The 21,551-nt window shown below is 52.2% G+C and overlaps 9 protein-coding genes across 9 annotated transcripts; 4 read left to right on the top strand and 5 right to left on the bottom strand.

The window, feature by feature from the left end:
- Window positions 1-1,561: 1,561 nt before the first annotated feature.
- Z517_02611 (uncharacterized protein) lies at window positions 1,562-1,738 on the bottom strand (the record flags this gene model as incomplete). Its single annotated transcript, XM_013431720.1, has 1 exon — window positions 1,562-1,738. One exon carries the CDS (start codon window positions 1,736-1,738, stop codon window positions 1,562-1,564), a length of 177 nt encoding a protein of 58 aa, XP_013287174.1.
- Window positions 1,739-3,295: 1,557 nt separating this feature from the next.
- Z517_02610 (uncharacterized protein) lies at window positions 3,296-4,045 on the bottom strand (the record flags this gene model as incomplete). The annotated part of the gene is made up of 1 exon (XM_013431719.1): window positions 3,296-4,045. One exon carries the CDS (start codon window positions 4,043-4,045, stop codon window positions 3,296-3,298), a length of 750 nt encoding a protein of 249 aa, XP_013287173.1.
- A 1,353-nt stretch (window positions 4,046-5,398) lies between these two features.
- Z517_02609 (uncharacterized protein) lies at window positions 5,399-6,597 on the top strand (the record flags this gene model as incomplete). Its single annotated transcript, XM_013431718.1, has 2 exons — window positions 5,399-6,351; window positions 6,528-6,597. 2 exons carry the CDS (start codon window positions 5,399-5,401, stop codon window positions 6,595-6,597), a joined length of 1,023 nt encoding a protein of 340 aa, XP_013287172.1.
- Window positions 6,598-8,232: 1,635 nt separating this feature from the next.
- Z517_02608 (uncharacterized protein) lies at window positions 8,233-9,774 on the top strand (the record flags this gene model as incomplete). The annotated part of the gene is made up of 1 exon (XM_013431717.1): window positions 8,233-9,774. The coding sequence occupies one exon, from the start codon at window positions 8,233-8,235 to the stop codon at window positions 9,772-9,774; it is 1,542 nt and encodes a 513-aa protein (XP_013287171.1).
- Window positions 9,775-9,875: 101 nt separating this feature from the next.
- Window positions 9,876-11,399, bottom strand: Z517_02607 (uncharacterized protein; the record flags this gene model as incomplete). The annotated part of the gene is made up of 1 exon (XM_013431716.1): window positions 9,876-11,399. The coding sequence occupies one exon, from the start codon at window positions 11,397-11,399 to the stop codon at window positions 9,876-9,878; it is 1,524 nt and encodes a 507-aa protein (XP_013287170.1).
- A 755-nt stretch (window positions 11,400-12,154) lies between these two features.
- On the top strand, window positions 12,155-13,876 carry Z517_02606 (DNA-directed RNA polymerase; the record flags this gene model as incomplete). The annotated part of the gene is made up of 7 exons (XM_013431715.1): window positions 12,155-12,619; window positions 13,027-13,131; window positions 13,182-13,278; window positions 13,333-13,419; window positions 13,472-13,535; window positions 13,590-13,782; window positions 13,832-13,876. 7 exons carry the CDS (start codon window positions 12,155-12,157, stop codon window positions 13,874-13,876), a joined length of 1,056 nt encoding a protein of 351 aa, XP_013287169.1.
- Window positions 13,877-14,634: 758 nt separating this feature from the next.
- Window positions 14,635-15,942, top strand: Z517_02605 (uncharacterized protein; the record flags this gene model as incomplete). Its single annotated transcript, XM_013431714.1, has 1 exon — window positions 14,635-15,942. One exon carries the CDS (start codon window positions 14,635-14,637, stop codon window positions 15,940-15,942), a length of 1,308 nt encoding a protein of 435 aa, XP_013287168.1.
- A 1,150-nt stretch (window positions 15,943-17,092) lies between these two features.
- Window positions 17,093-18,787, bottom strand: Z517_02604 (uncharacterized protein; the record flags this gene model as incomplete). Its single annotated transcript, XM_013431713.1, has 1 exon — window positions 17,093-18,787. One exon carries the CDS (start codon window positions 18,785-18,787, stop codon window positions 17,093-17,095), a length of 1,695 nt encoding a protein of 564 aa, XP_013287167.1.
- A 610-nt stretch (window positions 18,788-19,397) lies between these two features.
- Window positions 19,398-21,077, bottom strand: Z517_02603 (tubulin alpha chain; the record flags this gene model as incomplete). The annotated part of the gene is made up of 5 exons (XM_013431712.1): window positions 19,398-19,672; window positions 19,725-20,423; window positions 20,483-20,790; window positions 20,853-20,911; window positions 21,066-21,077. 5 exons carry the CDS (start codon window positions 21,075-21,077, stop codon window positions 19,398-19,400), a joined length of 1,353 nt encoding a protein of 450 aa, XP_013287166.1.
- Window positions 21,078-21,551: the final 474 nt, after the last annotated feature.

Raw genomic sequence — 21,551 nt, 5'->3', positions numbered from 1 at the left:
GCCTTTTTCGGGTTCAGTGCACAATTACCACAGTAAGTAGAGGGTCTTGTGCAGCAGCACTGGTCTGGTGGCACAGGACCGTGGCTGTTGGTTATTGGTCACTGGTGGTGGTGATGGGGGTGGTGGTGGTACCATCACGAGACGAGGTACGACCCCATGTGCGTGTGCCGTGCCATCAGCCACCTCAGGCACATATGGGAGTCGGGTCAGAACCGAGTACCGAGTACCGCGTATAAGGTACGAGGTAATCATGCCAAAAACAAACACACAGTCCATGCCCACAGCTTACCGCGTACCACCCCCCAGCACACACCAGTGATAGGGTGATATGGAGGGGGCGGAAGGAGAGAAGAGGAGGATCAAGGATCGAGGATTGAGGATGCGCTGGCTGGCTGGCTTGCTGGCTTGTTGGCTCGTGTACGAGGTCCGTGTACGTGTGCCGTGGCTGCTAATTGACTTACTTGATAAGTGGCATGGTTACCTACATATGTAGCGCAATGGATACGGTAGGTACAGTAGGATGGCGAAGTGGCACCACGTACCACGTCAATGATATAGTTAGGTGTAGGGTGGATATACCTGCCTGTGTAATTCCGGATTTGAGGATTTTAGCATTGAGATTTCGCTGGACGGTGACCGGGACGGAGACCGTTGGGGAAACAGGGGGTGGTGAGACGGGAGAAAAAGGGTCGACGGAGTAGTCGTTAAGCCATTGCAGCCAGCGCATTGCTTTGCACTGCATTAGACGACATTACATCGCATTACATTGCATGAGCTGGTTGACGCGACACGGTGCGGTGGCATCTACAGATAGAGAGATGAATGGAAGTCGAGACAGCGGCCCAGGTACCTAGGTGGATAGGTAGGGAGGGAGGTCGTGTGAGTCTCTCGAACGCCCGAGTCGAGTCGAGTCAAAGGACCTCCCCTCCATGAGCAAGACGTCAGGGCGCGTCGCCACTCAAGAGAGGAGAAAAAGAATAGAAGAGAGGATAAGAAGAGGACAAGATAGACAGAGAGATAGGCAGATAGGCAGACGAGGCATGGCGTGGCGTGGCAGAGAGACAAAGACAGCCGATGATACCTCAGGTGCTGGAAAGGGAAACGACAACACATGGCCATGCGTGAGGCTGAAACAAAAAAGGGGGAGCACAGCATCAAGCGTCGAGCGCGTTTGGCGTCGGTCATGTGGTGGTGAACCAGACCAATTGCACCAACAGACAAACAGGCAATACAAGAACAGAAAACCTAAAGCTCCAACAGGTGCAGTTGGGTACTTCTAGCATATGCATGTTCCCTTCGTTCTATCATTTCTGTGAAGCTTGTCAAGGTATGCGCATTGTAGGCTTTTCTGACTCCTTCGCTATGGAGAATCAATCCCAGCTTGTTTTGGGTACGGTATGTAACATTTCCAAACTTGTCTTTCTTCCCTTTTGTCTTCTCGCTTGCTTCCAAGTATGAGGATGTGACTGCAGTCCCGTTGGCGTAGAAACCGGTCAAGAACTGAGGGCTCGAGAGGTAGAGCTTGGAGAGGTGAACCGTCGCGCCAAAGACATTTGGCTACTTATTTGCCAGCGAAGCCATCCTCGACTTGTTTCGTGGCCTCCTCCTTGGAGATGCTGTATTTCTCAGCGACCTTGGTGATGAGGGCGTCCTTGTTGCCTGCGACCTCCTTGAAGTCATCGGCGGTGAGCTTGTCGAACTTGGAGCGGAGGTGAGCCTTGGTAGCTTCGTCGGCCATGGTGACTGTGTTTCGAAATTGGTTGTAGATGGGAAGACTTAAGTAGGATCTGGCTGGAAAAGGGTCTGAAGTGAGGACTTGGGCTTGAGGAGCTGGGAGAAGAAGAAGAAGAGAAAAGAGAAGGTCGTGCCCCCCTGGATGGTGTTTATATAACCCGTCATCACTGCCGTCATGGTTACCCCTCCACCCCTCATTTCCTTCAAAGACCACCCCTTTCTGCAGAAACCCTCAATTGGGAGCAGTGTGGATTGCACAATTTGATTGAGGCAAGCCCCACGCCTGAAAACGAAAGAATTGAAGGCCACGTCGTTTGTCAAAGGCCCAATCAGGGCAAGCATGGTCCTCACCGATTGATCCTGACGCCAAATGAAAACGCCAGAGGGTCGGTGACGGCCCGCTGGATGAAGCATGGCGCCGCACGTCGCCGCATTTCGGTGCCGTTAGCCTTGAGCGATGGAGGGGTCCAGTTCGCGTGCGCGTGAACTCGACCCACGCACGCCATGGGAAGAGCTTCTGGCGGTGAGAAGATCGAAGATGCTGAGATTTGAGGACGGGAGCGAATGACACGTGAAGCTACCAGAGTCCTGAAGACGGCCCGTCAGCAGGCAGGTCATCAGTCGCCATTCCATGGCAGGCAACGAACTCATCCAGTTTTGTTTCCATGATTGTCCCCATTGTTTATAACTTTTTTTTTAACACTTCTGGCTGCCCCTCCATGTTTCCACTGCTTACCCCTCGATGCCTGGACTCGGGGCCTAAGCAAGTTAGCATCATCTCCCCGAGAGGGGGGTCTGGATGTCAGGGCCGTGAGAGTCAGCAGGGGTTGATCGAAGATCCCAACCCTCGATGCCTAGCTAGCGCCACCCGTTGAACCCTGAGTCACCCTGGAACCAGACACCCAATGCATCCTTTTATGGGGCTCTTCTTCGTATCCTGGATCCATCGTCTAAAGAAAAAGTCGGTACGAGTTGGGAAGTCGGCAGAAACGGAGGCACAGAGAGTGGCTCGGTCAGTCTGGACCTCTGTAGGACCGTGATAAGAGAAAAGCACAATTGGGCACTGACTAAGAGGGAGCCAGACCGCTTCTCAGCCCATTGGATGCTCTACTGGCTCGGTTGAGTTGTCTGGCTCGTTTCCAGCACCGCTGCAGGATGTTGGCTTATCGTTGGGCTGCGTATTCCTGCTAAAGAATGGTGTCCGTGGCCAAGAAACGGTCACCGCAGCCAATGAAGCAATCTCCGTGGGCTCAAGATGATCTGGCTATGCGGAAGAAAGTGCAGATAAGGGCTGCAGAGGCGGTGCTCGACTTCACCGGCAGCCTCGATTGACATGGCGAGCATGAGAAGGAGCGTCACAAAATACGAAAAGACCTTCATTCACTTCACTATCAGCACAAGTCCACTTCTTCCTCGTCACAGCGTTGTCACACTCCTAATGGCTACCTTGGACCCTCCAGGCACTTGACATGGAATCGCTAGCCTTGAACGAACATGGGAAAACATCTGTTACACCTTCCCAACGAGGTATACCTGTCGCGCTGGGTCATGGCCACCTCTTTCAAGGCAGCATACTCTCCGTTCCAGTGGCCAGGACAAAGTTGAGCTTGTAGAAAACATGGCAATGTCGCAGGAGAGCCCGTGTACGCATTACCCATGGTCGGGCATGGTTAAAGGCTTCCATAAGCTCATCCTTGACCTCCCCATCTTCATTCTCAATATGTTGAACCTCTTCCTCAACTTTCTTCAGGTGGGTGGTTATCTGATCCAATTGATCGATGGTGATCACGGTGGCGGTGTTCTGATCAATCAGAAATTTGGTGCTGAAGGTATGATACTTTCGCGAATTGATGGCCGTCTGGTAGGATTGCAGACCTCTTTGCGTCATACCGATTCCCTCAATCTCACCTCTGATGGCGTCGAGGAAGGCCCGTTTGGTCCTGGGAACGACAGATGGTTCGTCGAATGATCCGGTGAAACCGAAAGCACACACAAATCCAAATGGATCTCCAGAAGTTGGCGCAGGCACATTGGTGGGGAGATCGGCCGCTGTCTGTCCGCGGGGAGGCACTGTCTCTTCAGCCAGAACAAAGGCCTCCAGTCTTCTGTCAAGCTCATTTTGCAGTGCTGTGGTTCCTTCGCTGAACAGAGACCCGCTAGTCTCGCTTTCGGCAGGAGTGGAAGACTGGGCAGCAGCAGATGAGATGGGAGTGACAGCCTCAGCACTGTCACTATCAGAAAAAGCCCGAGTCTTGGTGGGAGAGGAGCCGATATGGTATTCGTCGCCAGGGCACGGGTTCAGGGGAGACATGGCTGTGTTTGAGATGGAAGCAGATGGTGGTTAAGCAATATATCGACGCAATGTTAGATGCACTGATGACGCGCCAGCAGCTCGGTGTTGAGGACGCACGTACAGATTTGGGAAGAAACAGGCAAAGAACAGGATAGAAACACAGCAACAATGGTGACGAACAAACAGTAACCAACAGGCGGAACATTGTATTCGTGTGAAACAACAAAGCAGGTCCGGTAACAGACGCGCCAGCAGTGACGAGGGAATGATCACCAGACAAATTGAACACACATGATCCAGAAGTCGAGAGAATGCTAACTTCACCGCCACAGAAACTGCCATAATGAAGCAAGAGTCATGTTTGTAGTCTTTCAAGCGCCCCTACATTGTCTGCTGTTGAATCCCACGGTCCGCAACATTCCGAATGCTAAAGGATCGAGACAAAGATCCCCAGAAAACCCCTATTTAGGCCAAGTTTGAGGCAAATCCTCGCCGGTATGGAGAAAAGAATGCAACTACCCATCTTTTGTTCTTTCATGTCGCCTGCCAGGCGAAGACCGCAGGTTCTGTTCCCGTCGACTGTCCAATTCAAATGTGACCACCTCTTGCTCGTGTTTGCTTTTCATCATCGAATAGCCTGCATCTTGCACAGATTGAGGGAGCGGCTAACGGTGTAAGGCTCGGACGGTCTGCCTGGAGACAATGTGGAACATCGACTGTGCCGAAACGAAAGGAGACTCTGGTTCAGGGCGCATGATGAGGAAGTGAGAAAACTGGTTGCCTTCCACCTGATGAATCCAAAGCCGCCAAGAGAAGCACAACAGCAGCGCATCCAGTGAAGCCACTGTGCAGGGTGCTAGGCCTGTCAGGCAGGTTGCTTCTCCCGCCACTTGAACCTCGACCACCGCACCACTGGCACCGCTGCAGTGACATGCCCATCTCCTCTTATATTCACCTCTTCTTCCCAATAATCACCTGCACTTGTGCTCAATCGTGACCACTTTGCTTCTCTGCTTACAAGTGAGAAGTCTTCCATCCATGTCTTGTTGTAACTTACGTTGTTAGCTCTAGCTTGATAAGGCTGAATACCCGTGCGCTCATTACGCCTTGACCAAGCTCAAAAGAAAGCTCTCTGGTTCTTCTTGAGTATCTTGTGACCTATCTTCTTCGTGTCTACTACCTCTAGAGTCCACCCTTCCCTTCAAGCCCCTCAAACCGCGGGAGACGCTCGAGTTTACTTCTCTTCCTCCAATACGCCACACATTGCAGCCGATGGCGCACAGTGGAACAATACAAGGAACAGAGGGCCAGACTAGCCATACCTCGCATGAGTTTGCTACGAAGGAAGCCTCAAGCCACCGTGTCTCCGCCATGCCTGCTGTAACCTTACGCAGGACGGGAACGAAAACGGGAACGGGAACGAAGGGGAATGCTCAAACAACGGAGGACCAAATCAAGCCTTTTCTCAGATTCGTGAGCGGGGAAATTGACACCTTGACCCTGGTCAACGTTGAAGTTCTCGAACAGACCATGGTCAACGTCGAAATTATCAAAGAGACAACAGACCCAAGTTACAAAGTCACCAGCCAACCACGGCAGGACTTGGGCCCCTCCACCACTGGTGTGCTACATTCTGGGACCGCCGTCAGAGATGAAGGTTTGCCAGAAGAGTCTCTGGACAGGCTGTCGGATACTCATTCGGGGTCGTTTAGGATACGTCGGATGCATGAGCAGTCTACAATGAATCGAAAAAGGAGCAGACTGCCGCGCGCTGGAATTTCCACCCCCGAAGGCGACGCTCTCATGAATTGCCGAGCATGCTTCGACACCATGAAACATCCCATTTATCTGGATTGTGGCCATACCTATTGTCGACTTTGTCTCAATGAACTTGTCAGGGTCGGCACCGCAAATAGGATCCAATGGCCACCGACATGCTGCTTTTCTGGGCGGCCCATGGATGTAAGTTCAATCCGACAGCATCTTGACGAGGAAGTCCTTTCCCGCTACCTTGAGGTCAGCGAAGAGTACTCAACCCGCAACCCAATCTATTGCTCCAACAAATTCTGCAGTCTCCACATTCCCCCAAGCCAGATTGAGGACAACAAGGAAAAGTTTGTCCTGTGCAGCAAGTGCCGAGCCGAGACCTGTGTCGAATGCAAACAAGGACGTTCGGACCATGTCGGGATTGAAGGAACTACCTGCAAGAGCCCTGAGGCGCTGATGGACGAGAGGGATTGCAAACTTGCCAGAAGCAAGCAATGGAAACAATGTCCTAGCTGCAAGAATCTGGTCGAGAGGACAGAGGGATGCGACCAGATTCGGTGCTCGTGCGGTGCAAGTTTCTGTTACAAGTGTGGAGTAGATACATCCAGCTTGTCTGCATGTCAATGTCTCCAGGCCTTGTATGACATGGAAGAGAGGGTGCGACGCTTTTCCGGCGTGATACCCCGTCAACCACGATGGGCTCCTCCTGCTAACTTCGACTATATTGAACCAGACGCACCTTCATCATCGACTTCACTCGATACACAGAACTTCTCTTGCTCCCGACGGTCCAAGAGGCCTAAGGTACTTCGCCGTTCCGGGAATGCATCTCCAAATGCTTCACGAGTAATTTCAGGGAAGTCCACAACAGAGTCTTATAGAGATACAGGAACACGAACGATAACGGAGACGACGCAACCTCCGTTACATTCTCCTCTTGCTCGGACCTGGACCCGGCATGGAGACAACAAAACGGATATGACAGAAGCCGGAAATAACGAGGTTAGACCTCCAGAACCCGTATCTGGTGAGTCCGGGTCGATTTATGGACCTCTAAACACCCCTGATCTTGTCCCGAATCCCGACAACAGTCTTGCGACTCAGGCAACAGCGTCTCCCAGATTGCCTATATTAGAGCCATTATTTAGGCCCTTTTCTCCAGACCAACACACATTTACTGAAATAACATACCATGTGGGAGACACGCCAATGCTACCTATGTTTCTCGGGTTACCGCAAGCACCTCCGCCGTGGCCAACACCCACCCTACACCACAACCACCAAGCTCGGCGATCTTGGCAAGCATTCCAAGCAACGGCTGAAAACTCCGTTTATCAGTATTATCAAGGATTCAATTCGAGACAATGAGAGCAAGAGCGAGAAAGAGTCATGTAGGGAGGTGAGGCCGGTGTCTGGATTGAACAGATTAATAGACCACGATCCCAATGTCCGCTGGGATTATGTGGTCAGGGAACTCGGAAGACTAGGAAAAGAGGTAACAGGGATGGACTTGGTTTTTCGGCTGGACTGGGATTTGCGCAAGTCTATTAGGGGGATTAATTGTCACCGAGTGCACGCTGGCACCTTGGATCCTTCTGGATATCAATCGTTTCTTGGAGACGAGATGTCGACGGCACACACAGTCATGGTTTTTTTGGAGTTATGTCTTTGGCAGTCAGCAGTTATTCATCGTTATTTATCTGATGGTGTCCTCGTTGGCGATCGAGTCAGAAAGAGAAAGAGAGATCGAATCAGAAAAGCCAGCTGATCTCCAACCCATTCTCGGCACCATTTAGTTCAGTTCACAAGCTTATCAGCCACACCCAAATAAAGCTCCCGCAGCCGGTGGATTCACTCCAAGAGCAGGTTTTCCAGCCTTGTATCACTTTTGGTGCACAGCCCAGGGAGGTACAGTAGGTCATGACGTCGACGACTCTTTTTAGTCTTTTTTTTTCCCACCCTGGTTACTCCCAGGGTTCTAGGTATCTAGGGGTAGAATTAGACGCACAGGGGTTGTGAGGGTGGTGGGTAGATGGACGCACATCTGGGATTCTGGGAATCCAATATACACATGCGCCTCGTACTTGATATGTATGTACGTGTGTTTGTGCGTGTATGTATGTAGGTACATGTCTAGGGGGCTTTGTAGCGACACAGAAGAGCCCCATCAATCAATCAATCTGTACCTCGTACAGCGGCTTGGTCAAATCAACCGGTGGCATTCATTCATTCTGTCTCGTCTCGTCTTGACCGGCATTCTTTGGTAAGAAGGCGGAAAGGGAAGACATCTGAGATATCGAGCACAAAGTCATCATCACTGTCGTCACCGCCATCCCGGCATAGAAAGACACGCATTCGACCTCGACCTATCATACATAGATAGGTACGTGCTAGTCAGCTAGCCAGCCACTCCTCCGACCATAGCCATAGCCATAGCTATGGCCGCGGCCGCCGTTGCGACTGCGACGGCGCCAACGAGAGCGGAAACACACTCTAGAAACTCCAATGGCGATCGCCATGACCAACAACCAGGACCGGGACCGGGACCGCAACCGCAGCAGCATCTCGGCGGCGGCGGCGGTGTGCAAATCACCACACGCACCGACCTCTCGCTCCTGTACCGCGCGCTGCGTGCCGTCATGAAACCGCTGCGTCCCCGTCTCGTCCAGCTCGGCGGGTCAGCCCAGCCAGCGGGGTCGCCGCGCCTGTCGCCGCCGAGGAAGCGGGGTGTGCAGATCACCGAGACGCGGTGTGCCGACGTGTGGATGTATCGGTATCGGGTGAACGCTCGCGCGGGCGAGGGGGGGAAGGCGAGAGGACGAAGGGGAGGGGGACAAGATGAAGGAGGAGGAGGTGGAGGAGAGCCAGGAAGACGCGTCCACCACGTCTATTATTTCTGCGGCGGCGGGTTCCAATCGCCCCCATCTTCCGAACACTGGCGCTTCGTGGCACAGCTCGCGCAAGACTTCGCGAGACACCGGTCCAGTAGTACTTCACCCGTCGACGTCAACGATGGTGGCAAACACGCAAATGACCCTCACAAAGACACCGACACCGAAATCGAGCTGGTCCTCGTCAGTTATCCACTGGCCCCCAAAAATCCCGCGAGCGAGAGCTTGAGGATCCTCAGAAAGTGGCTCACAACGGTCATGGACGAGGTGGCCGCGAAGGGAAACACGCTCAGTCTGGCTGGTGATAGCAGCGGGGGGAACGTCGTCCTGAGTCTGGGATTCTGGGCCGTGCAGAATTATGGGATTGGACCGTCACAACCACAACAACAACAACAACAACAACAACAACAACAACAACAACAACAACAACAACAACAACAACAACAACAACAGCAGCAGAGCCAGCAAGTCCATTCTAGAACGGAAACACCTCTTGCTACTGGCGATGACGGCGATAACGACTTGACCAAGCTCACCAATGAGGGACCTGGAACAAGGACGAGAGAGGCTAAATTCCCACTCACGGCCTTGATCAGCATCTCAGGTCCCACAGACTTGACCAACACCAACCCGGAAATCCGCAAGGTGGATCAACTGGACTGTCTCCTGACGGAGAAGACGACACGAGAAGTCGCGCAGGTCTGGACCGCGAACGATGACAGCAACGGCACGGCGAACAAGAAGAAGCAGAACTCTCCCTCCCACGAACCCACACCGCTCACCGACCCCAGCGTTTCGCCCCTCCTCAACCCCGACGCGGCCTTCCACGCCCTCAAGGAACGACAGGTACACGTGCACGGGGTCTTGGGCACGCACGACGTGTTGGCGCCGGACGCAATGGCATTCATGCACAAGTGCCAAAGACTCGGGCTGACGGGGCAGTGGCTGGTGTGGGAGGGCCAGATGCACTGTTTCCCTCTTGCGGGCGGAGAGGGCTGGCTGGGGATCCGGGAAGGGAGAGAAGCGCGCGAGTTTATAGAGAGTGTGCTTCGGAGAGAATCTGGGCAGGAAGATGCGAATCATGTATAAAGTCAGCATGCAATTGCCATGTCGTTGTTGAGGGCTTGAACGCTTGCTTGGTAGAATTCTGTACAGCAGTAAAACAAAGTCTGAAAGAACGGTTTACACACCTATTCAATGCCTTCTGCCTTCTGCGCTGGACTCTCAAGCAGTCCCTTCTCTCCCAGGCCAATGATGGCACTGAGCAGGCGTTTCCTACTCTCTTCTCGCTCCTTTTCCACCATGACCTGATACAATCCCTTCCTCCTTATATTGCTGGTACCCGTGGTTGTTGTAGGTTTGCGCTGGCCTGTGGTAGCTCCCGTGTCGCTTCTTCCATGCTTCCGAGTTATTTCATGAGAATAGCGGCAGCTTGATCCCCATTTGCACGTTTTGTACCTGGCGAAATGCTTGCAGACTTGGGGCGCATGCAGTCTTGACTGTGGTTGCAAAGGAAGAGAGACATGTGCACGAGAGGCCTCTTTAGTGCTTGTAACTTCTGGAATCGAGTCCAAATCAGAGCTAGCATTCGAGTCGGTATCGGAATCAGAGTCGGAACTTGTAGACGAGCCAGAGGATGAGGTGGCGTCTGAGTCCGTGAGGTCTGAACTGGACGTGACGTCGCCTGCTTCTGTGGTAGGAAGCCGACTGGGTATCGTGGCAGCGCTCGAGTCTGGCGATGTGGTTTCTTTCATCTCTGCAAGTCTCAATGCTTCCTCCGCTTTCTCCAACTCCTGTTGTGCTTTGAGAGCTCTCTTGCGAAGTTTATCGGCCTTCAATTTCGCTCGAGCGGCGGCATTTGGATTTGCGGATCCCTCACCAGTCTGAACGCTTTGGTCCTGTTCGCGTGGCTGTTTCACCTTCCCGATGGCTTTGAGTCTTTCGGCTCTTTCCTGTTCTCTTTTGGCCAGGACCTCTTTTCTGGCCTCACGCTTCACCTTCTGCTCCTCCTCCCATTTTCGTTTCTTCTCCTCGGCTTCCTTCTTCGCCGCCGCAATCCGCGCTTGTGTTGGGTAACGCCGTCTTCTTTCTCCAATCCAAGCCAATATCTCTTCTCGAGTCCGCAGAGCTAGAGGATGCCCTCTGTATTCGAATATGTAACCAGCCGCGCCCGAGGTCGTCGTGTGCGCCAGACGCTGTTCCTCATTTTCATCGTCTTCTGGATCGGAGTCTTGGTCAAATTTCGCTGGGGTCAGTCCGAGAGCATTTTGTTTTCTGGGTTCTACCTTCTTGGGCTCGGGTGGTATCTGGCTAGTTTGGTCAACGGATGGCCCGCGAGTCAACAGGTGTTCGATCGAGGCATTAAAGCTAGGCACTGCGGGCGCCGCCGTAGGACGTGGGCGATGTTGCTGTGCCGGAGCAAATGCGGTGCCGTGATTGCGCTTCTGCGGGGCGTTGAGAAAACTTCCTCTTTGTGGACCATTATTCAAGGGCTTATGCGACCAATTCTGATTGTATACTGCGGACGATGTAGTTGATCCCGGACGGTTGCTGCCATACCCTCCACGCCCGCCTCTTGCATATCCTCTGGAGGGATGGCCACCTCTAAATGACCCTCTGCTGCTTTGAAAGGCTTGATTCTGCTGAAAAGTCGTCTCCGTTCGTTTGGGAGGAGGTGGAGGCGGAGGCGGGAAGGAAAAGGGCTGGCTAGACATCCAGAGAGCACAACGATATGTGCAGTTATCAACGCTAAAGTACTGGGTAAATCATTTGGGTACGTGAAAACCAACACAAGTACCTGCACCCAGAATTTCAAGCAGCAAAACTTGTATATGGTTCGATGGCTGCGGAGTCGGGTGGTGTTGACTGATACAAATATTTATTTGGCGGTGCCCGCCATGCAAGGCTGAGCTAGTGGCAAGGCTGAGAAATAAGGCTAGAACCCGAAACCCTTGCCGCTCTGCACTTCCTCGGCTGGCCCACTGTCCTGTCCAGTCAACTACTATTGCTATTGAATACGGGGTACAATTACCTCCATCCTTACGTATTTGCATCATTCGCCGTCTCAACAGCCAAGGCCTTGACATGTTCTACTGTCGTGGGTTTAAATGTAGAAGGGTTCTTTGGGTTTGCAGAGTTCTACGAAGCAAGCAAGGGAACAAGATACGGATGTAGACACCGGTACCGAGTATATATATGAAGTAAATCCAACCACGTCGGTCTCTTTGGAATTGAAAAGCCTGCTTGTATACGGCCGGTCTGTCACGCGACGTTTAACGCGATCATCACACAAGGATAAGAGGCTGCATGGATTGGGACGTGGTCAAAACAGGTGAGACTTAAACATCACCTGATCCCCAGGCCTCAAAACCAGTCAAGTACATGAGGCAAGGGAGTAAAACTACATGCAAAACCCTACAACTTCCAACACAACGAACAATTTCTCAAGAGTCAAGCTCAGCAACCACACATGGAACTCAAGACCGTCCTCATCGATAACCCTCAGGGCCTGAACCTGATTCTCGGCCACTCCCATTTCATCAAAACGGTCGAAGACCTTCATGAAGCTATATTCAACACTGTCCCGGGGGCCAAGTTCGGCCTTGCCTTTTGTGAGGCCTCGGATGTCTGCTTGGTTCGCTACTCGGGAACGGATCCAGAGCTGGTCACTCTGGCCCAGCGAAATGCAATGGCCATTGGGGCCGGCCACAGCTTTATCATTTTCCTACGCGACATGTATCCTCTTAATGTCCTCGGCGCTATCCGTGCTGTCCCCGAGGTTTGTCGCATCTACTGCGCAACGGCGAATCCTGTGGAGGTGATTGTGGCCCAGACAGAGCAAGGCCGAGGAATCCTAGGCGTGGTGGATGGCTTCAGTCCCAAAGGCATCGAAGGTGAAGCGGACATCGCAAAGCGCAAGGATTTTCTGCGGATAGTGGGATATAAGGCGTAGGACAGCGACAATGATAAGTAGCAAATGGTGGCACAAGAACGTTCAAGATGGAATGCAGGTTGAGGATGAAATTCGCTCCTGATGGTGGCGAGGAAAAGCGGCTGCCAAGACCATATTGTGGCTAAAAGCGGCGCGTGAGCGGATCCTCTATCAAAGTCTCTCCAACATGCAGGAAGATTTTCCCAAGCCACACCCATAGCACTCGCTATTCCATTGTTCCAGCATTCCAGTGTACCCTGTTTCTCAGAGTCCCAGAACATGCTACATTTCGTCTTGTCCGAATTCCAATCACGGAACCTTCTGCGCATACCGTAGGAACATGTTCATTCTCGTACGGTCACCTCACTTCTCTGCTCGGTCGGGAACACAGAGAAATGCTAATTCGACAGACCACTTTCGACGACCTGGTGCAGATACCGCCACATGGATTTGTGAACAACCAAATTACCCGACAAGACCTCGAAGACCGTATCAATGAAAAATATTCAAACAAAGTCTGCTTCACCCAGGGCACTTGATCTCCAGTCTCTAACCCTTGTGCCAGGTTGTGCAGAAGGTTGGACTGTGCATTTGCATGTATGACCTTTTGAAGGCTTCTGATGGCTTGATCGGTAATGGCACGGGAAATGCCAATGTCAATGGTGCTCGAGGACCCCCGCTGTGTTCGTTTCGCGGGGGCTAATGGGAAATCAAAGTACAATTTCGAATGATTGTGTTTCGACCATTCAAAGGCGAGATCATTACCGGTGTTATCCAGAAATGTACACCAGAAGGCATTCGGAGTAAGTTCCAAGCACCAGTTTCAGCATTGGATGCTAAGTCTACGGCGCCAAGTTACAACACGATTCTTCGACGACATTTTTGTCCCACCGACCATGCTTTTCGAGGGGTGTGTCTAGTGAGTCGATTCACCGGTGAAACAAGTGCGAGCTCCATATTAAACCGTCAATAGCAACGAGACCGAACAGACCTGGGTCTGGGAGACTGAAGGCGACCCAATCTATCTCGATGAAGGCACCATCGTCAACGTCCGTGTCGAGGCTGAAAAGTGGAATGATCAAGCACCAACACCTCCCAAGATAAGGAAACCTGGCGAACCTGAACCTGCCCCGGTGGTAGAGTATAGAGTGCCCTACTCTATCGAGGTATTATATCCAGACCATAAGCTGAGAGAGCATTTCTAACCTGGTCCAGGCGTCAATGGGCGAGCCTGGGTTGGGCGGCGTGGACTGGTGGTGACACAAAACTGCAACGAATCAAATAGAGGAGCGCTGTACATTTCGTCGATATTATCTGACAGCGTGCAGTGGCCCATGCATTTGGCTCACCACAATTGACCACTGGAACGTCGGTGCAGTCCTTATGGATTCGGCGTATTGGGTGGTTCGAGGGAAGCACTCGCTGTCGGTGGTTACAATTGTCCAAGCACTTGGCGGGGCTATCCGTGATTAAGCGGCGACTACTGCAACTGCCCCTGGAATGAGTTTGTCATCAACGCCCCTTGAATGGCGCGCATGCTGGTCAAGCTGGCATAGGGGCAAGAGGAGCCACTAATTTTAAACGCGGAGGAGCCTATCACCCGCTCAGGGTCTGACGGCGCAGGTGGCAGTCGCCGTTCTTGGGCTTACAGAACTGTGTGTGGTGCCTGGAGCATGCCTGGGTCTTAAAGCACGTCATCTTTGAACATTTTGTTTGATTGATTATTTTGATATGATGACCCGCGGGTCAAACCAGAGAATTCCATCAGAGAGGAATCGATGACCAAAAAATGTCTCTTCTTACAAACAAGATGAACCAGTGCTGAACAAGTACATAACCTCTCTCTCTTCCAACTTGTGCCCCATTCCATCTGTGTTGTCTTCCCTGTGCTTCACCTACAGCTCATCCTCGTTGAACCCCGCAACCAGCATCCGGCTTCCCCCAGAACACACCGCCATCACCCGTTTTTTCTGGTTCTCTGGTAACAAAGCAGAGAGAAACAAAACCTCATAGTCGTCATGACTGTCCCAGTTCAAGTCCCTCTGTCACCCCGACCTCTCCGACCTAACGAGCGTATCTTGACCAACGAAGATGGCGGCATCGTCACTCCTGCTCGAGCCCCTTCCCCCGTCTACAATTTTGGCACACTGGCGGTGCATGCTGGTTCGCCACTAGATCCCTCTACAGGCGCCGTCATCGAGCCTCTATCCCTGTCTACAACCTTTGCACAAACGGCTGTGGGCAAGCCTGTCGGGTTGTATGAATACAGTCGCAGCGCCAACCCAAACCGTGATAACTTTGAAGAGGCTGTGGCCGCACTTGAACACGCCAGATTCGCTCTGGCATTTGCCTCCGGCTCAGCCACCACGGCGACAATACTCCAGTCGCTCGCTGCGGGCTCACATGTCATATCTGTTTCCGATGTCTACGGAGGCACTCATCGTTATTTCACAAAAGTGGCTCTAGCACATGGCGTGGAGGTCACATTTTCACCTTCTATTGAACTGGACGTTGAAGAGTTGATCAGGGAGCAAACCAAACTCATCTGGATTGAGAGTCCTTCAAATCCTACACTGAGTCTCGTTGACATCAGGAATGTCGCGTCAGTCGCACACAGACACGGCATTCTGGTTGTGGTAGACAATACATTCTTATCGCCCTACGTGCAGAATCCACTGGACCATGGAGCCGATATTGTTGTACACTCTGTGACAAAATACATCAACGGACACTCAGATGTCGTCATGGGCGTTGCTGCATTCAACTCGGACGAATTGAAGCAACGTTTGACCTTTCTCCAAAACGCCATTGGAGCTGTGCCTTCACCATTCGATTGCTGGCTTGCTCACCGAGGGCTGAAGACACTGCATCTTCGAGCAAGAGAGGCAAGCACAAATGCGCTAGCTGTTGCTCGAGCACTGGAGGCCTCGCCACATGTCATTGCAGTGAACTATCCTGGTCTGGATTCTCACAAGCAGAGGGCGATTGCCATCAAGCAGCACCGCGAAGGCATGGGTGGTGGGATGCTCAGTTTCCGTCTCAAAGGTGGACACGCTGCCGCAGAGAGATTCTGCCAACAAACGCGCATCTTTACCCTTGCTGAAAGCTTGGGAGGCGTCGAAAGTCTATGCGAAGTTCCTAGTGCTATGACGCACGCGGGTATTCCCAAGGAACAACGTGAGGCTATTGGTGTATTTGACGATCTTGTCAGACTTAGCTGCGGTGTCGAAGATGCAGAGGATCTCAAGAAGGATGTCCTACAGGCACTAGAGAAGGCAGTTGTTGCCTATAAGATTTCGAATGGTGTCAATGGGGCCAGCAGATGACCTCCTGGCATGATACCATGACTATGCACCTCGACTGCTGTCTCTCTCTCTATACAAAGGCGATGTGGTTGATCAGGTTCTTCTCCTGCGTTTTTCTGCTCCGCATGTTCACGTCCTACTTCTGGTGAATGGCGCCGGGGCAGATTTGTTTCCCGGGTGAATATCGCAACAGTCAAGCATGGGTCAAGTTCGCGATTTGCTACCGGACAAGTCTCTCAGGTTTCTAAGTCACCCATAACCTCCTTGCTGCGTCTCGTGTTCTCAAAGAAAAACTTCATCACGGGCAAAGTTCCGATGATATCACTCATCGATCGTCAACGCTCATCACTGCTATTCTAGTCTCTCGCTATGAGGACTCTTGTCGATTTGCCATCAGACACACTCAGCTCTCTACAACATGTCATGCGATCAAGTCATCTAATCTATGATGGAATCCGGCGAAGGGGAAGAATCGTCGTCGCCTTCTTGAAGGAAATGTATTATCCGGTGGAAATGGTTTGGATGATTTTCCCCCTGGCTTTTTGATCTCACACCCACTTAAGGCTGCTTGTTGGTGTTTCTCTATTTTGGAGGGGAAATAAAGCACAATCTCCCTGTCTAAGGATGCGGGAAATTCTTTATTGGTGTGGTAAGAAGAGAAAGATGGAGACGTCTCTCTCCTCTCTTACATTGTACTGCTGGGCGGGACTGGACTGGGACTGGATATGGACATGGATAGATAGATGAATAGAAATCATCGTGTCCCAACGACACACACACACATGTATTTCGGCTTCTGTTTGTCTCCCCCTCCGGGCTTCTCTAATGTGTCTCTCGGTCTAGTAAAGGAAAGGAAAGGATCGGATAGGATAGGATAGGATAGGATGGGAAAGGGAAGATTATTCAGATAATAGTATTTGATAAGTCTCTCTCGCAAAAGAGAAGGCAACGGAATGTTTCTTGCGAGGGACAAGCTAGATCGGGGGGGTATCTCTCTTTCACAAATTAAAATATGCAAATATGCAAATATGCCAAATACAGAAATCAACGACGCCTGCGAGCAACGTACATAACTCAAATCCATCGCTTCGAACGCTGTATTTCGTTTCCTTTTCCGTTTCCATACGCAGAGGAGAGAAAGAGAGAGATGACTGGTGAACTGCTCCGCTTGTCAGAGCTCGTCCAAGCTGGCCAGTCTCGGGTCTTCTCGACACTGGTCCTCCTCTGTGTTTGTCGTCAGCCGAGGCGTCCCAAACACCAAGCTAGGAACCTCCGGGAATGCCTTTTTCCTCCTGTAGTTCCTCTCAGCGATACCTAAGAGAATCTCCCTCACGTCGTCTGGTACGTTCAGCCTCTTCTCTCCGCTGGCGGTGTCATTCTCGTTGCCGCTGGGGTCGCTAGGAGAGCTGCCGTCACCGCCTTCACTGAGTCGAAGGAGTCTCTCATTCTCCTGGCCCCCCGCCGTCCCACCGAGTCTCAGGCTCCGATTCCAGTTCCCTTCACCATGCTGTCCCAGCCCGGCCTTCACGGGATCTCCGTGGAAATACCATTCCTTGCCCAGTACCACAGCTAGGACGATAACAAGCACCGCAATGCTCGTCCACCACACGATTCCCCACACACGGTCCCATGCCTTGCGGAATTTCTCTTCCCGGTTCTCCCATTCCTCCACTTTCGCTCGAGCCTTCTCCAATCGGGCAGATAGCTCTCTCGCCCTGGCGCTCACCTTGTCTCCACGCTCTGACAATTGTTTGGCCTTCACCTGCCTGGCCTCGAAGCCCCCCTGCAGAGTTTTGACCCGTCGGCGTGTATCTTCATCGACCCTTTTGCTCTCGCGCTCAAAATTCCTTATCAATGTCTCGGTCTGTCGTGCTAGAGACTGAAAACTACCGATCATGCTGACGAGGCTTCCAACCTTCTCGAGCAAGTTGTAGTATCCATAGTCTAATCGACGAGTTATTTCGACGCCTGTGGCGGTTATCTCTGCAACGCGGGATCGAAGTTCTTCTTCACCAGCTCGGAGTTCGGTGTCGCGGCGCTGGAGATCCTCAACTTTGACATGGATGCGCCGTGCGACGCGTGCGGCGTCACCGCGATCGAGGGCCTCTTCAAACGACGTCTTAGGCCGGAGGGGATGTGCTGGAGCTGGTTGAGAGATTTTGTCACGAGAGGCGGGATCGGATGTCGCACGCCGGCGTAGTTCAGGAAATCCGGACGCATTGTAATCATAGCGACCGCCGGCCTGGAAATCGCTTGATATTGCGGCAGAAGGACCGAAGAAATGCGCACCCGTGCTATTGATACCGTTGCTGCCAGCACTGCGATTTGTTGGGTTTATCGGGTTGGGCACATTTCCTGTGTGTATTCGCTTGTCTCGCTCCGCGTTGAGTCCTGCAACCAAATGAGGGAGGGTCGAGAGAGCCTCCTTTGAAGCGAATCGACGGATGGGATGTGCTTCGGATTGCGTGGGGCGGTGACGTCTGAAGGTGAGACTGTGTGTTGAATCATTGTTATGGTGTGATATGTGAGAATGTGATTGGGAGTGTTGGTGTCCACTGGAGTTGTGGTCTTTATCCTTCTGATGATGTCGATGCGAGGTTCCTGGTAGGTGTAGGCGCGATGCCGTCTTCTCGAACGCACTGGTTGCAGTAGGGAGCGTGATGGCGTTCCGTGGTTTAGGATCTGCAGGTGAGAGATAAGATTTTGATCTGCCATGGGAGGGTCGTGAAGGTTGAGCACTCGGCTCTGCGGATTGAGGTTGGTTGGATGACGAGGGATCGTTCTTGTTCGAGGAGTTGGCATGGGATTGAGAACGGTAAAGAGACGGCCGCTGTTGCGGCGGGGAGGAAGAAGTCACATTTGACATTGTGGACCCGAAGCGACTCTTATATGGCGAATGGAATAGACGAAGTCATTGTCGGGCCACGAGACTTTGTAATATTCTGGCCACCAGGTCTCAATATATGCGAGAACAACGGCCTTGCTACCTACCGCAGGACAAGGCGGGGATGAAGTGTAGACTGACTTGGAGAAGCACTCAGCCCGGTCACGTGCTCGAAGCCTCCAAGGCTGTCTGTTGTCACGTTTGAGCCAATGCTCTGGCGGACCTCTACGTCTCTGCCTCGAATATTACGAGATGATTCTCATTTACTACTTAAGATGCCACTTTGGGCTCGCAGTCCTCTGAATAGTGTCACCAATCCTCAAGAATTTGGTATCTCTCCTGGTAACAATCAATATTTCAATCTGTGTTATCGACTCCCTCGCTGCCGTGACTCGTCTCATGCTTTCATATCGTAGGCTAACTCACTCCGGGCACATTCTGTCAAGGATCTGCTTCTCTAGTCCAAAGACCGTATGGTTTCGTTCATGCTCTGCATGACTTGGAGCTCCGTGATCTGCTAATTGACCGTGTCTGTGTGATTGCAAATGAGGAAGTTCCGGGATTTCATTCACTTAGGTCTTGGTTGGATTACTCAGTACTCGGCGCCAGTCTCGTCTTCTGCCTCGAGACTGTCGCTAGCAACTTCCTCATAGTCCTTTTCCAATGCCGCGAGGTCTTCCCGAGCTTCGGAGAACTCGCCTTCCTCCATACCTTCGCCGACATACCAGTGCACGAACGCTCGCTTCGAGTACATCAGGTCAAATTTATGATCGAGTCGACTCCAGGCCTCGGCGATGGCGGTGGTGTTGGACAGCATGCTGACGGAGCGGTCGACTTTGGCGAGCTCGCCACCGGGAACGGGCATGGCTACGATAGTGTTAATTAATATAGAGCAAGCGAGAATCATCGAGAAACTTACGAGGTTGATAGTTGATGCCGACTTTGAATCCAGTGGGGCACCAATCGACCAAGTGGAAGCTTGATTTGGCCTTGAGGGAGGCAATAGCAGCATTCGTATCGCGCGGAACAACGTCACCACGGTAGAGCAAGGCAACAGCCATGTATTTTCCGTTGTGAGGGTCACAGACGACCATCTGGTTGTTTGGCTCAAAGCACTGCAGCGTCAGGTCGTGGACCTTGAAGCTCTCGTGCGAGGATCGCTTGGTGGACACGACAGGAGCATAGCTGATAAGCGGGTAGTGGATACGAGGATACGGTACCAAGTTGGTCTGGAACTCGTTCAAGTCGACGTTGAGAGCACCATCGAAGCGGAGACTTGAAGTGACAGAGGACACGACTTGGGCGATGAGGCGATTCAGATGCTCGTAATCGGGTCGAGGAATATCCAGGCTGCGACGGCAGATGTCGTACACAGCTTCGTTATCCACCAGGAATGTGCAGTCAGCGTGCTCAATGGTGCTGTGAGTGGAGAGAACGGCATTGTAGGGTTCGACGACTGACGACGACACCTGTGGGGCCGGGTAGACAGCGAATTCCAATTTGCACTTTTTGCCATAGTCGACCGAAAGCCGCTCGAGAAGCAGGGCACCGAAGCCGGATCCAGTACCTCCTCCGAAGGAATGGAAGATCAGGAAGCCTTGGAGTGAGGAACAGTTGTCTAGCGAAGGGTCAGGGGTTTCCGGCGTCTTTCTCGGATGAAGTCGCGTCAAGACTCACCTGCAACGCGACGAACCTTGTCCAAAACATCATCTACGAGCTCCTTGCCGATGGTGTAGTGACCCCGAGCGTAATTGTTTGCAGCATCCTCTTTACCACTAATCAATAGCTCTGGGTGGAAAAGTTGTCTGTATTGACCAGTTCGGATTTCATCAATAGGGGATGGATCGAGATCGACGAAAATCGACCGAGGGACGTGTTTGTTGTTGCTGGTCTCGGTGAAAAAGGTCTCAAAGGCTCCAGGATCGCCGACGTTGGCATCAGGATCAGGTCGACCATCAGCCTTCAGGCCGTGTTCGAGGAGATACCTGGGGGAAGCGGATTAGCAATCGTGATGCAAAGTAGCGGTGGGCGCAAGGTTCGTTCTTACAACTCCCAGGCGGCATTGCCAAGCTGAGTGCCGGCCTGCCCAATATGCAGGTGGCAAACCTATGGAAAGATCAGTACATGCTGATTCGGAGTAGAGAGCTGTAGCTGATGCGAAGGACGCATGCAGAGAGATAGATAGAGTGGTGCGGATGTTTTTGGGCAGGGATCGATGGAGGGGTACACAAAACAACAAAGGCCGATGTTCGAAACTTACCTCCCCGTGCATTCTGTGGAGATTCTGTGAGCACGACGCAGTGAAAGTACAATAGGGATGCGAGACTATCCAATGCCGACCCTCTGAGAGATCTGTCGGTGCACAAGATGAAGGAGAGAACAAAGGAGAGAATCAAGCCTAAAGTGCGCGGATGGTCAAGTGGTGTGTATCAATTTACAATTGGCGCGTCCGATTAGGCAAGACGGAACAGGATAAACAAGCCAAGACTTTCAGCCGGCCGTCCATACACTCTTCCGTCCACGTACCGAGTCACCGAGTACCTCGTACCTTCACACAGTTTTGTACCTGCAGCTGTCAAACTGCTTTCACTCGTTCTCTGCCTGCTTGAGTTATGCCAAAGGAACTCGTAAATCTGGCAACGAACGAGACGCATTATTCAAACCAGTAACAACCGACTCCCCGTTATGGTCAGTAAGGTCATGGAAAGCCACCATTCGGCATCAAAAGGCTACCTGATTTCCATCG

The sequence above is a fragment of the Fonsecaea pedrosoi genome (assembly GCF_000835455.1).
Source record: "Fonsecaea pedrosoi CBS 271.37 unplaced genomic scaffold supercont1.2, whole genome shotgun sequence".
In the NCBI taxonomy this organism is placed as follows: Eukaryota; Fungi; Ascomycota; class Eurotiomycetes; order Chaetothyriales; family Herpotrichiellaceae; genus Fonsecaea; species Fonsecaea pedrosoi.
The sequence above is the reverse complement of the archived record's forward strand: the minus strand, read 5'-3'. Positions and strand labels throughout refer to the sequence as shown.